The sequence below is a fragment of the Gymnogyps californianus genome, chromosome 5 (genome assembly GCF_018139145.2).
Source record: "Gymnogyps californianus isolate 813 chromosome 5, ASM1813914v2, whole genome shotgun sequence".
Taxonomy (NCBI): domain Eukaryota; kingdom Metazoa; phylum Chordata; class Aves; order Accipitriformes; family Cathartidae; genus Gymnogyps; species Gymnogyps californianus.
Genome location: NC_059475.1, coordinates 14,345,137 through 14,359,792, shown reverse-complemented (window position 1 = coordinate 14,359,792; position 14,656 = coordinate 14,345,137). Strand labels below are relative to the sequence as shown.

Here is a 14,656-nt window from a genome sequence, read left to right as displayed (position 1 = left end):
AGACAGTCATAAATTATCCTCAGATATTTCTTTCTCAGAAATTTCTTCCCCCTTGGCCTTTACTTGCAAAGTACACTCCCAAAGCCTTCGTTTGCACACAGCTTAAAAAAACAACCTATTTGTTAAAGAAAACACACACTGACAAGTGTCTAAAAACATCAGAACCAAACTATAGGCATCATGATGCTGCCTCGTAAACAAGAATACAAACACTCGTGCATGACTGATCTGTATTGTCTTGGCTGACTGCATAGTAAGTAACCTGGGTTTGATGCCACTCACACATACTGCACCAACATTTTATTTTCTGCCAGCTTTCAGCATGCTTAGAATGGCAATGTAATTAAAATGGAAAGGTAAGTACATTAGAAACCATACTTTCCCTTATTAAATGCTAATTCCAAAACAGATTTTCTCCTGGGGTAGAAGTTTGGGGTTTGTTTAAGAGCTGACAAGTTTGGGTAATACTATCAAGAACAGCACTTTTAAAAAATGCAAGTAATTTCTTCCACTTGTTCACAAAGTCAGTCAAAGCAATTGACAAGCTTCTAGTGGCTCTGCAATTCCTTCTACCATGTTCACGGCCTTAAAATTTTAAAAATTAAAATATTAGTGTTTACACCTCTGGTTTTGTCTTGTTTCAATAATAATCTGTTTCTCCTAAAGCTCTGAGCAACTGAGTTTTGTGGTGAAGGGTTTCTATCTCTTCACATCATGGAAAAGGATGTGAGGGTCCTCACCTTTTTTCCTATTTGCCCTTGCTTTCATAGTGCTATGGCCCTCTGTCCTTTACAGGCATATTTATTTGGTGAGTGTATTGCATTGCTGCGCAGATAGAGATCTTAATGAGAAAAGAGACAGAAGATACAACAGGAATAGATCTTGAGATATGAAAGTAACTATTTCTTGCTAAGGCAAGAAAACCAACAAACAAAATAAAAAACTCATATCAAAAGTTTCATGCAACCTTCCTCCAACCAGGACAACGTAAAAACCAGCGCCAAGGTTACTAGAATCTGTTTTACACATTAGTTTTGTGATTTGGCATAGAACATTAGCCTAAGGAATCCCTTTGGCTGACAGAAAAAACACATAACTTCGTTAAACTGAAAAGGACTAATAGTTTTTAGAAGAGATGGACACTACGGCTGTCATACAATTACATGAAGCAGCCTCAGCTGTCTCTCAACAGACAATGCCTGTAAATGGAAAAAATAAACTGCCTGAGCATTTAGACTTCAAAGCCAGAAGGGGCCCAGGAACATTGCCTGGCTTATTGAATATGAATCATTAAATTACATGTATTCATCCCAATAACTGTGCTTAGGCATTTTATCTTGGAGATTAAGCTGTTGGGTGCTGTAGTAGGGAACAAAAGAGACAACCTGTCACTTGTGTCCAGAGGTTCTGCAAAGCCAGGGAAAGGCGTTATTGAGGTAGCCAGGGATCTTGGCATATAACTCCTACTTTGTGCAAAGGAAAATGGGGAAAAATACCTGAAACCTGGCAAAGAATGCTTCCAGGCTCCAAAATTGGCAGTTGGGACTAATCCAACCAGATCCTCATACAAACACAGGGCAGTGGTTCACCATGTGGGTACAGTACACCCAGTTGTGGCCAATCTTGGATACTTCAGAGAAAAACGGAAAAAAGCACTAGACTATCTGTGGGCAACAGATTTGCGAGCGAAGTCTGAACATCCCTCCTCTGCCCATTTAGGCACTGGAAGTTTTCCCTCTAAACTTGTTTATATCTTCTACAAGGTCTGCTTTGTACGCTGACTTACCAGGGCTGAAATGTTCCCCAAGGAGTAAAACCATAGCCACGAATGAGCATGGTATAGAAGCGTCGTCACTGGACAGCCTTACTGGCTATGTCTACATCTGGTTGACCATGCTTCTCTTTTTGCTATTACACCTGCAGCAGAGACAGACAGAGATATCGTGAGAGCCTTAACCTCTACTTTGCACAGTGAGGTGATCTTCACCTGAACTGCTGAAGCAGATTTGAGAGTCCAGCTGTGGAGCACAAAACAAATATAAACAAATATCTGACTCAGCTATTAAACTGAAACAGCAGCAGCTTTGAGGAGGAAGTTGGCAGCACCACTTAGAAATCCATGGATTGCTTCCAGCTACCCTCTTCTCCACTCACTCTAATTATTTATCCCTGATCCCTAAATAGACTGTTTCAGAATTGCTTAAAAGAAATGTACATTTCCATAGCTCCTTTTTCTCTCCCTTTCTAATTCACTTTTTCGACCTTAGACAAAAATGTACAAAGCATATTAGGTCATTTCATCTGAACTACATCCTGTATAAAAACATTTAGTCTTAACCCACACATGATGAAGTTTGTCTCTATTGTTTTATTGAATGTAACTGTGGCTTCTTTTTATTTTTCTCGCAGAAGTCTCACTAAGCGGTGTCTTTTTGAACTACTGCTTTATGAATATATATAAAAGGCAGCTATTCTTTCTGTTCTGAACTTTTGACTCAAATCCTAGTATTTACAGTTAATAAGGCTGCAGCAGATCAATGGGCCATCTGATCTGCAGGGATGTTGGGTTAGTGCCAAATGTTTCTGTAAGTGTGTTCAAATAAAAAAAATCAGTTTCTCAATCCAACTGTATCTAAAATACTTTTTTTAATTTTGCTTAAATTCACAAATGATACAATATTGAAGTGTTTGTTTTGTTGGGTTTTTTTAAACATACTGTACAATCAGGTTAGTTAAGTGTTTTACATCAAGGCACAGCACACCATATCATACACATATGCCTTGCCAGGCAGCAGTTCAGTATAATCCCCGAGTTTTGGCAGTAGTGCCAGGATTAGTAGCATGGATCACATAAGCTAGCAGATAAATAAATAATAGATGCTGTCACATTTTATTTGAAATAGAGTTGCATATAAAAAGAATATACAATAATTTAACTTTAATAACTAGATTGTCTTGTACTATACATAACAGAAGTGTTTCCACTTGTATTAAATAAAACATTTTCAATATTAGGATGCAAAATTAATCTTCTTTTTGGCTGTCTTGATTTATGGAGAAGAGTTGCTTTCGTTAGAAATTAAAGTTGAACTTTCAGTTTCATGGCAATCTGAAAGAAACAAGTCCAGAGTTACTGATATGTTGATAATGAAACCTTACTGGTAAAATAAGCAAATAATTCCAACCAAACTGTTGTGTTTAGTGAATGCACTGTGAACCTAGTTATCTAAGCAGAACATCTACAAAGGCTCCTCTTCAGTTTAAACATGCTACTGTTATATTTGTAACTTCTTCTTTTATACTGTTATTTGCTCTGCTTTCTCAGAGATTATCACTAAGTCTGTCATTCATCCAGCAAAACTAAAATTCTGATAATGCCACAGGTTGCCTGCATTGCAGATTCGGTTTATTGCAATGTATTTACCATATTCACATTATCACTCAGCTTTTTATATTTGAACGTTTCTTCTTCGCCTGCCGAAGGCCTTCGATCCCACGTTGGTTGGTACGAAGTTGTTCTTGCCCACTCCTCCTGACCTGCTCAGGAAGTCCGCCAGACGATGAGTCACGCAGGTTGCTGTGTTGCATGCCCTCTTCTGTGCTGTTACACTGCTTTTCAAAAGGAAAATGAAGAAGTTACTTCCTGAAGTATCTACCCTGCATACAATGAAACGTCAGTAAGGGATGCTATGCCTAGGAAAGATTTTTCTATAGAAGAAAAAGTAGGCTTGCTGTGCAGCAAGCATTTGCAACTTTTATGTGCACAGCTTACAAGGTCTAAACGATGAGTCTTTCTGTTTCTCTAAGTGTCAGTCTCAGTCTACAAAAGGTGGCTGAGCCCTTCCTTTCTTGGGCAATGGGACTGAAGACTAAGCCAAGCCAGATCTTCAGCAACACCTGAGCCATTGCCTGCCTCCAGCAAGTCATTATGGCCACCAGAGAGGTGCTGAGGAGGTCCAGGTCTGGAGCATTTAACCAGTCCCCACTTCCTCCAAAAGCTTAGGTCTGCATTTTGTTTGTAGTGCTGCTGAAGGACAGTAGCAGACATTGATCTTTAATTTCTAACTTCGACACCTACGCTCCATAATGCCCAGAAAACACATGAAATCCTAGCATCACTGATGCCAACAGGAGCTTTGTCAGTGACTCCGGTAGGGCTGTACCTGCACAGCAGCTGACCAGTTGCTTTCAGAGCTGAACCACACAAAGATTCTGCTTCCATGTATTTAATCAGAATGGGGGAACCCCTCTTTCCTGGAGTTAGACCTCTGTCTACTACAGCACTTCACCATGGGAGCAGTTCAGAGGCTTCAACAGGATTAGTTCTGTGCTCAGAGCTCAGCCTACAGCTAATAATTTTGCTAGATGGGGGACTTCAAGGTATATGCATTCACACAGTCCTTGCTTGAAGAATTTTCTATTAAAGCAATGACTTTTTCTTGCAGTAGGAGGGATTTTTCTCAGATAAGCATTACAAAACAGTTTATTAATGTTAGTAATGAATACTGTTCATAACATCAATGCCAATTTTTTGGAACAGGCCTCTGATTACAAGATAGGTGCAGTACTGCAACAGAAGAACTGTAAAGAAATCTGTTTTCGTCTCTTCATTTACAATTCACCTACATTATATTGTCTTGAATTAATAAAAATATTTTAAAGATACTTGAGTTTTAAATATACTAGTGTAAAGACCTATTGTAAAGTAAGAAGGAAAAAAGAAAAGAACACGAAATTCTTACCTGGAAGTGTTCAGTACCCAGCTTTAAACAGGATTACATTTCTAGTTTGTTTGAACAAATCTGTATGAGCCTTTCCCGATTCCTTTGCTTCTCAAGATCCTTACTAACAGGACCGTATGCATGCCTGATTACGTTAGCAGATATGAATGTATGTGTACGATTTCAATTTCTAAGTTCTCTTTCAACTTTTCTAGAATTACTGGCATTGCCTCTCTTGAACATTAAGACAACTTGTAGAATTTCTCTAGCCTTATCTAGAAATCGCAAATTCTAAAACAAGTTATTAAACCAAGCAGATCTAATCCTTATAGAAAAATAGGTTTATTGAACAAGTGCATGGGCAAGCACAAAAGAAGAGTCTACTTGTACATTTAGCAGCCAGAAATGAAGAGCCTTGTTTAGAATTTTTTTTAATCAGGGTCTAAGAAAATCATTTGAAATGTCAAGGCGGTGCTGTTCATTTATATTTATTTATTTTTTTCCCTAGCTTGGTATGCATGTTATGTTCTCTGTCTTCCTAACATTAGGTCCATCTCAAACATTCTCTGTCAAAAACAGAATCAAAAGAACATAGCAATGTTAGCAATCAAAGTTAGATCCACATGCATCAGGTTAAAAAAAGGGAGAAGGGGAGAAATAAGCATGTCTAGTTGTTGCCTAGGGGTTCCCCATAGTTTGCATAGCGTTCCTGTTCCAGGTCACTCAGCACATTTCGTTTCTTGCCAGGAGTTCCAGCCCCGACGTCAGTGCGAGGGTAAGTTTGCAATTTGTGCAATTCTTGAGACAGTTTGCCCAGCACACAAGTACTCAGACTGGCACAGCGTTTGGAAATAGGTCTATCCAGGCTGCAGGGGGGAAAAAAAACATGCCCAAAGGAAGAGTAATCTCAAACATGCATGTTCATGCATTTCTTCCCTAGATAAATATCTACAGTTAGGAAACTTAAAAAAATAATAAAAACCCAAACCCTCAGCATCACATTCCATGCAAGGAAAGTTCATACAAACGCAGTCAGAAGGAACACATTATTTTTCAATGAATTGAGTTTTGTTGAAAAGCAAGTTCATAAGCCTTTTGGGTGCTTATAGTCGGAGGTCAGGAAGTTTTACTTCCCATGTATTCAGCATGCTGTTCAGTCTCTCATACATCACCACCATGCTTTGCAATACAAATCCTGTTAGGATAATGCAAATGCTCTTGCATGCCTTTGGTCTAGGGGGGAGAGTGGCGCTGCGTGCATTAGGAGGAACACATCCCCTCTGCCAGGGACCTTCCATGCCTTACAACAGCATGCACTTTCACGACAGAGAATCCAAGAGTGACTGAATGGCCCCTAACACTCCCACTAGGAAGACATACCTTTTGCTGCCATATTTTAACATAACTCCCTCATTCAAGCTCAAATCGCCCTCTACTTTCAGTTGTAAAAGACAGATAGAAGCAGGTTAACTAGGTGGAAGCCATTCTCCCGACACCAGCCTTAGGATGTCTCTGCAGTATCATCCTTTACCAGTTAGGTGACCACAGTTAGCCGTTACCCCAAGAAAAGAAAAAATCTTGACCTGCAGAGGGTGTGCTCTTTTTTAGCAAAGTATAAAAGATAGCTTTTGCTAAATACCAAACACACAACATTCCCCCATTGCCTTTCTCCCGCCCCAGGACTGTAGTCCTTACCTGTTCCCCTCAGAGGCTTGCTCCAGCTCTTCTGCTGTCATCTGTATGAACTCTTTCACCAGCGCATTTAATAACCTCCGAGCTTCGTAATCACTGAGTGTCACTCGATCTGTTACAGACTCCAAGCCAGGTCTAAGCAGAGGCAAGCAAAACAGGATAAATAAAACCCAGACTGCTGCAGAGAGCCACGCAGAGGAGAGATGGGTTTGTCGTGCATTACTGCATGTCATTGACAGTGTCTTTCACTGGTGTGAATATGTAAAACATCCTCATACACAGCATTAGGTGTTTTATATATGTAACAAAAAGCCACAGTATCAAAAATAGCATCAAGAGAAGCCAGCTTTTCACTGTCATCTATTTCCCTCCTAGATCTCTAACGAATATTAAGTGTTTTCATACCATTCAGATACAGCACTCAGCAACAGGACCAGCTTCTTACCTGACTGGGGCTGCCTGGAAGCTATCCATCTGGCACACAACCAAGGCATAAACAGCAAGGAAAGATGAAATCTTCAGCATAACCATGATTTCCTCTCTACAACAAAGAGGTACATCAAGCAATGGCTGTTTTCCAACCCTCTCAATCCTCTACGTTCTGCTAAAGGGGTCATAGTTTCCTAGCCACAAGTAGCACAAATACTAACTGCTTTTTTAATGTTACCTTTCCATTTCTTTTGACTATCGCACTTTGGTTTTCTCAGAATTTTAAGATAACTTAGCACTATTACAGGGGATAAAAATGCAGCTTTTCAGAGCTGCAGTTCGGTACAGCTATCTGCATTCAACTTAATGCAGACTTTCCCTCAAACTGATGGAAAACACATTCCTCCGACTAACTACTGCACACAATGTCATAGTCAGTGTGTCCGACATGAACAGGCACAGTTATGGGATACGAGTTGCATGGAAAAAAAAGTGTTTAGTGTTTAATATTTTTAAGAATGAAGTGCCACTGTTAGCATTTTACCTGAAACTGCTTGCTTCTTGGCAGTTAGCACACTAATATCTCAGTTCAGATTACACTACAAGAATTAAGCAGTTTAGTTTTTAAGTTAACCTTTTTCTGGTTTCAGAGTAGAAATAGTTATTGAAATTTGTCATAAGAACAAAAGCTGTAAAAAGACCCACGTATAGCTATAGTTGAAGATACCTGGTTTGAGATACACCTCTTTTTCTCACAGCATCAGTGCCTTAGACTCAGACGAGCACATCATTAAGTACCACCTCAGCTTCATCTTTGCTAGCTCCCAATTCTCGATGCGGCTCACCGGAACGACGAGGCACCTTCCAAAGGACGCCCCGTTTCCCCAGGGTGCCCTGGACGGTGCCCAGCACCAGCAGAGCACCCGGCCGGGCACCGGGCAGGGCTTTGCAGGGAGAGCCGTCCCGTGTGCCTTGGCGGGACACCCCACGTCGTGTCGGCGGGGGAAAGGAAGAGAGAAACCGAGTACTAACTTTCTCCCACCTTCCTTGGCTCGCTTCCTTGCCCACGCGTAGACAAGCACATGAATGAAGGCATTACGGCCCCGTGCAAAGCTCCGCACCCCGGGAGAGAAACGGGGCGCACGCGACGCGACCCGCCCCACGCAGGGAGCCGCGGCCAGAGCCGCCCCCGGGAGCCGGCGCGGTGCTTACCGGCGGTGCGGAGCGGAGCTGTGCGCAGGAGGAGGATGGAGGGCGAGGAGCCGGGTGCCGGTGGCGCCGCCGAGCCGCGGTACCACGCACTGCCCGCCGGCTCCCCTTTATACCTGCCGCCGCGGGAGCCTGCGTGGGCGCCCGCGCGGGCCCGCCAGCCAATCACCGCCTCGGCCGCCCGACGAGGTGCGGCCCGCCATTGGGCGCCAAAGCCCTGCTCGGTGGTGACGTCATGCCCCGCTCCGTGAGCGTCCCATTCACAAAAAACCCGGCGGGGGAGAGGCGCTGCCGGGGGCACCGCGGGGTGGAGGGGGGGGTCCATTCACGCCGCCCGGCCGCGGCCCGGCCCCGCTCCCCCGCGGGATCGCTCACACGTGGCGACCTCTGCAGCAGAGGGACCGCATTGCAGAGCGGGGCCGCTCCCTCCCCGGGATTTCCCCCCCCTCGCGCCAGGGCCACCCTCCCCGCCCGCCCGGCAGCCGCCACGGCTTCAGCGAGGAGCCCGGTTGTACCCAGCCGCCGTCCCGGCGCCCCGATAGCAGCTGCGTTTGGTCGGGCGGGGGTCCCGCACGGGCGGGGGCCGGGGACGGACGGGGCGTGCAGCGGGGCAGGGGCACGGAGTGCCCGCGGCCGTCGCCCCCCCGGGCGCCGCGCCTCCCGCCGGGGCGGGCGGGGCAGCGCTGACCCCTGCCCAAAGGGTGCACCCCGGCCCCCCTCGCTTCCCCGGCAGGGGAGGGGGCGCTTGCGGCCGGCACCCCGCCGCTCCTCCCCAGAGCGAGGGACCCTTGGCACCTGCGAGCAGCCCCGCGGCGGCAGCGAGCTGCTCTCCGCACTGTGCCCTGCCGGGCGACCGCACCGCCTTCCCCGGGACTGCTCTGCGGCGTAACTCCGCGGTCCTATAGGAAACCATCATCATCACCCAACTCTAGGGGCAGGTGCAGCGTCTTTCCGTGCACGGAAGAGGCACCGGGGAAGGGGGGGGGGGTCGCCTTCTCCCGGCGTAACGCTGAGCCGCGCCGGCGGGGATTACCGGGCAGCTGCCCGCCGCCCCATGCATCACCCGCGGAGGGCCCTTTGTCACGGCGCGGCGGCGCTGCACCTGCCCACGCAGGATGTTTGCCCAGGCGGCGTGTTTGCCCAGGCGCAGCAAGTACCCGCCCGGAGGGGGGGACCGGCGGGGGCGGCTGCCCTGCCCGCGCCCCGGGGCGGCCACGGGGAGACGCGACGGGACACGGGGGTGGGAGAAAACTGCTGTCCGCCGGAGCGGGCGCCGGGAGGGGGGAGAAGCGGGCCAGGCGGACTGCTCTGCAGCGCCTGGACGCGGAAAGCCCTTCCACCCTCCCGAGAGCCGCGGGCTGGGAGCGCCTTTCCTGCCCGCCGTAAGTCGCAGGGCGTTTGCCGAGGACGGCGGCACCGGCGGGCACCGCCGGTGCGTGCCCCCGCGGCAGAAGGAATGCCCAAGCGCTGTCCCCAGCCCCGGCAGCCGCCGGCAGCGGGCGATGGGCCGGGCGGAGAGGCGCGCAGGGACGGCGGCCGGAGGGGGGGGGGGGGGGGGGGGGGGGGGGGGGGGGGGGGGGGGGGGGGGGGGGGGGGGCGCTGACCGTCCCCGGGACCCCCAGCCCGGCGCGGCTCCGCCCGTTCCCGCCCCTGCCCTCGCTCCCCTGCATGGCCGCGGCCCTTCGTCGTTGCCGGAGGCTGCGGGCACCGCCGGCGGCAGCGGTGAGTAACGCCCGCGCTGCGCTGCTGCCGCCGCTGCCGCCGCTGCCGCCGCGCCCCGGCGGTGACACCGCAGCGAGCGGAGCGCCGCGCACATTGCGCGGCCGCACCGCGCCGCACCGCGGGACAGGTGCCGAGCGCAGCTAGATCGCTCGTTTCGCTACTTAAAATGGATGGGGGAGCTTTCCTGGGGACCTCCCGGCGTGTCTTCGTTTATGTTTTTGCAGAAGCCGATGACGCGGGTCGCTCCCGATGGCAGGAATCGTGTGTTTCACCGGGAGGTGAATAAAGTTGGGGAGAACCGCGGGGCGGGCACTGTTTTGTTGATGCGATTTTAGCTTTGAAGTTTAGAAAGGAACACGAACGTACTGAAAACCACACGCGAGTCGCTGATCATCCGGTGAGCCTTTCTTCTTTCCCTCGCTGTCAGCCTTTCGGGGCAGCACCCGCTCGGCCACCCGTCTCCCCCTCCCTCCCAGCACAGGGGGCGTCGCACCGGCGGGCTCTGCGCAACTTCTCCGCGCTCGTTTTGCAGAACGACGATTGCAAAACCGTTTAGTTTTTTGGGGGTTGGGTTCTGGGGGTTTTTTTTGTTTTGTTTTTTTTTTCAGATGACAAGCAGTGGTGGGGTTTTTTTTCCTAACACGTCTTAGTAGCTTTTCATGAGTTACAGCGCTGGGGGTGGGGGAGGTCGCGCGCTCCGACCTGCCCAGCTCACCTGCGGCCCGCAGTGACGGGACAGAAACGCGCGCAGAGCCGCACGGCGGGGGCGGGGGGGGGCGGTTAAGCGCAGAGCGTGTGGGGCTGTGACGGGTCCGAGCTTGCTCCGTGCCCACAAGCCCCGTTTGGAGCCTCGAGTAAAGTGCCCGCAGAGATCTGGGCTCGCCCCGGCGCTGGCGCTGGCGAGCGGGGGTAAGGGGTGCCGGCGCGGCTGCGCCCGCCCCCCGGCCTCGGGGCTTCCCTCCTGGCGGCTCCCTTAGCCCGTTTTCGGGGCACCGCTCGCCTGCCCCCCCCCGGGAGGCTTCCTCCTGCCCCCCGCACAGACAAATTTAAAATTTCGTTTTAAATAGCAGCTCCATCGCACGTACGCTCATCACGGGAATCCCGCGGGAGATGGAGTTTTAAGTATTTGATTTTAAATCTCTTCCGTTTCCACGACTCCTGTTCTGATTTTTAAGCTAGTTTTTCTGAGGTTGCATTTACAAACGTTAGGTAGCACCTAAAGAAACGGCTCAGCATCGCTTTTGCCGTTTTAATGTGACTTGTACAGCTACCCCAACAGAAATAAAGTGTAGGAACTTAAATGACCGAGCTTCCAGTCAGACATTTGTCTCTCTCCCTAACTCCACTCCTTTTCTCTTCCTATGTTAACAGTTAATTGTTCACATTTCCTTTGGGGATTTATTTACTCCTTGTCCACATAGACTATTCCTGGCTTAACCTTAAAAAATCTAGACGACTCTGTTGTAATAGCATATTTCAGTTCTTCAGGGAGGAAAAAGTTAAATTTCATCTTGTGGTTGATTCCAGTCAGTTCAAGTCCTTCTCTTGCCAGTGCAACTCAGCCTCGGGCTGGAGCCTGAAGGATGCAGTGATTACAGGATTTCAGATGCCAACACTTCTACTTTAAGCTTTCACAGGAAGAAACATAAATTTAAAGCAACAGGTATGAATGCCAATAGATCTACTTTTGTGCACGTATAGATGAAATAGTACTTGGATGTTGGCAAGCACTTTGGCTGCTCCTTGCCAGAGCTAATGGAGGGACTCCCAGCTGGAACGCTTGTCCTATTTTTTCCCCTCAGCTACACGTCATCTGGTCTCACCAGATACATTTTCTTTTTGCAAACCTCTCTTCTCTTATACGTAAGATGAGACGAAAGACAGTTTACCCAGTACAAAGAACTCCAAAGACCAGTTTGTCTATTTTTGAAGCTGTAAAAAAAGATACAGGATTTTCACAGGATAAATGTCTCCTGTTGCTAGATAAATCCAAAACTAGAGGTTAAGTATTCATGGAAAAACTAGCACAGAGGGGTACTTCTGAGCACTGCACTAGGAAAGCAAGACATTTACTGAAACAATCTGTTCCAAGGAACATGTTCTGCTTTTTTCAGTGCCTGATAATATATCAGGTAAAATAATCAATGGGTATAGGTTCAAAGCAGATGAAATGAAGAGCTACAGAATGACTGGATTTTTTTTTTTAAGAAATCAGATGATCTAATGCAACCTGCAGCTCCAAGTAAGAGGAATTTCCTCTTCAAAGAAATTTATTTAAATTTGCAGGGAATAAGAAAAATCTGTCCTATTTTAAAGTGACTCTCTTTCTCTACACTAGATACAACTTCTTACAATATTCTACTGTTCGATATTATTTAACCAATACGTTTTAAAGTGCAACCATTTTTCTACTGTAAATATTGCCATTATGTCAACAAGCCATAGACACTGCAGTGACGTTCTTAAATGTTACCGGCTGACAAGCTGTTAAACAAAAATATCACATTTGTATATTACGTTGAGATTTTTGTTCAATAATAAAATGTAATTCTTCAAGATAGACAAGACTGTGAGCCGCACAGACAAAATTTCTATTCCCAAGAATGGTTCATATCTGACAAGAGAGGACCCTACAAAAAGGAAAGGGTAGACCATGACAATGCCACAATCCACAGACACGGTAAGTTCTTCACGAGGGAGGTGAGCATGAGTCAGGCCTCTGCTCTCTCTAAGCTCATTCTTCATAGCACCTAATTAAGCCTTTTGCAGATAAGGACAATTAATGATAAAACCAGCTGTAAAAATCACATGGTCTTTCTTTACGAAGAGAAGCTGGGGAGTTACTTATCTGTGTTTCTGGTGGATGCCTAGTCTATCTAATTCAGGATCCTGTCTCCACAAATGGCCAGAAAACACTGCCACCGAAGTAGACTCTACAACCCACGTGGGGGAAAGTGAGCACTGCTGAGCTCCTGTGGAAGCATCTTTCTAACGTTTCATTGTAATCTGTTCTGCAGAAAATGATATAAGCTAAGCCGGAGTTAACAACATCGTGCTGTTGTAAAAGCACGCTGTATATTAACAGGAATATCGTGTTTAAGGCCCGAGAGGTAATCCTTACACTCTACTTGTTGCTGATAAGATCTAGATGTGCTAGTGTACTCTGTTCAGGACAGCATGCCATACCTCAAAAAGACTTGGGCAAGTTTAAGAAAGTCCAGAAAAATACCAGTAAGAGTTATCAGAGATCCCATAACATGATTTAGGAGAACAAGCTCAAAGATTGGGGAGAGAGTTAACAGAAGGAAAGACTATGGAGAAATGTGATAACAAAAATATAAATACTTGCCATGAAGCAGTAACAACCTACACTCTGGTACTATATTGAAAACAACAAAACTATATGGGCTTAAAAGGCAACAAAGGAGATACCACACATAAGAAAGAGCTTTCTACAATTGAGATAATGACACTTAAGAATAGGTTGCATTGCAGTTATGGCATATCTTTTACTGGAGGGTTTTATGGCATGGTAGTCTACCATCTGTCAGGAATGACATGTATAGTTGATATGCTCCAGAGAAGGAACATAATCAGCTAAATATGCTCTCTTCCTATCTTTCACCTCCAATTTCTGTGATTCTATAATTTTGATACCTAGAGACTGGCTTAAACTCTGAAATGTAACACCTTACCTATCATCCAAACTTTTGTTAGCATTTGCTTTTGCAAAACTTACATCCCTAATTGGTCTAATCCTTTGCTTAATTCTGCTTCCATAGCCTCCAAAAGGCCATATTCAGATTTAGAATAAGCTCACATCAAGCTTATCCACACAAACAATGTTTTACCTATCCATCTTGTAGTTCGGTTTGAATTTGGCCCAGAAATGAGAACCTCTTTTTTATAAAAATGCAGTACTTTGCTGAGAACCAGAACACTGATACAGATTCCAACACTGAAGTGGTTCTTTTTTAATGGACATTAAATCTGGATTTAGGCTGCTTCAGTGACTACTTTTGAGAAAGTGGAACTGCTGTTGAACTAATTACTGAGAAAGCTGTGAATCAGTCTGGAAGCAAATTTTCTTCCAAAATGCCTTAGAAAAGCTTCCAGACCGACGTATGGAAGACATTTTAAACAGAAGATCAGTGTTGTATTGTTTTAATCTCATTGAAACATTCCTACCGAGCTTTTTTGCTCAGTAGGTTTTGCAGCAGTTTCCCTGTATATATTCAAAATCCAGGGCGGAATAATCTTTGAAAACAAACTGGGCCCCAGTGTCCTGCATTGAGGTTTGCTTGGCAAGGCAGAAGGGGCAGACCGCAAGGAGGCTGCCTATGGCTCTGTCATCTTCTGTCCGGCATTACCGCAGCTCAGCCTCTGAGCAGGTTCACAGAGGCTCCAGCGCTATCTCATGCCGCCTGGCAACACGCTCCCACAACTGGCAATTGGCAAAACTCAGCCGTGCTCCAGCCAGACCCAGTTCTGAACCAGGCTGCACCTCCAATAGGCTGACAAGGGGAATCCCTCAAGAGGAACTCGCAGCTCACCAAATACAGCTCGGGTCAGAGTTGCAGTGTTACCAGGGCAGCACAAAGGGGATGAAATATGGAGGAAAATCTCTGAAAATATTTCAAAATCGGCACCTATTTCCACTTCAGTTTTATGCATTCTGCAGGTAAGAGTTGGAACAAACTCCTTATCTGGAAAATAACCTCAGAACAGAAAACTAACCTTGTTAAGCAATAGCATAGTTATAAAACTTTGATTTGGTTGCTTGCACAAGCGCTATGCTACTATCTTATATGTCATCAAAGCATGTCAGCAAAAACGTGAGAAACTATATCCTAAGTCCTGAAGTTAATCCCATGCTTGTTCTT

General features: G+C 46.6%; 1 protein-coding gene and 1 long non-coding RNA gene across 2 annotated transcripts; one reads left to right on the top strand and one right to left on the bottom strand.

Moving 5' to 3' along the window:
- Window positions 1-5,041: 5,041 nt before the first annotated feature.
- CALCA (calcitonin related polypeptide alpha) lies at window positions 5,042-8,110 on the bottom strand. Its single transcript, XM_050898014.1, has 4 exons — window positions 8,055-8,110; window positions 6,859-6,954; window positions 6,417-6,548; window positions 5,042-5,587 (listed from the first exon to the last, which is right to left on the bottom strand). Exons 2-4 carry the CDS (start codon window positions 6,942-6,944, stop codon window positions 5,389-5,391), a joined length of 417 nt encoding a protein of 138 aa, XP_050753971.1. The 5' UTR covers window positions 6,945-6,954; window positions 8,055-8,110; the 3' UTR covers window positions 5,042-5,388.
- Window positions 8,111-10,009: 1,899 nt separating this feature from the next.
- LOC127017218 (uncharacterized) lies at window positions 10,010-12,447 on the top strand. The gene is made up of 3 exons (XR_007766550.1): window positions 10,010-10,170; window positions 11,301-11,436; window positions 12,331-12,447. It is a non-coding gene; the product is annotated as an uncharacterized LOC127017218 (long non-coding RNA).
- The last annotated feature ends 2,209 nt before the right edge of the window (window positions 12,448-14,656 follow it).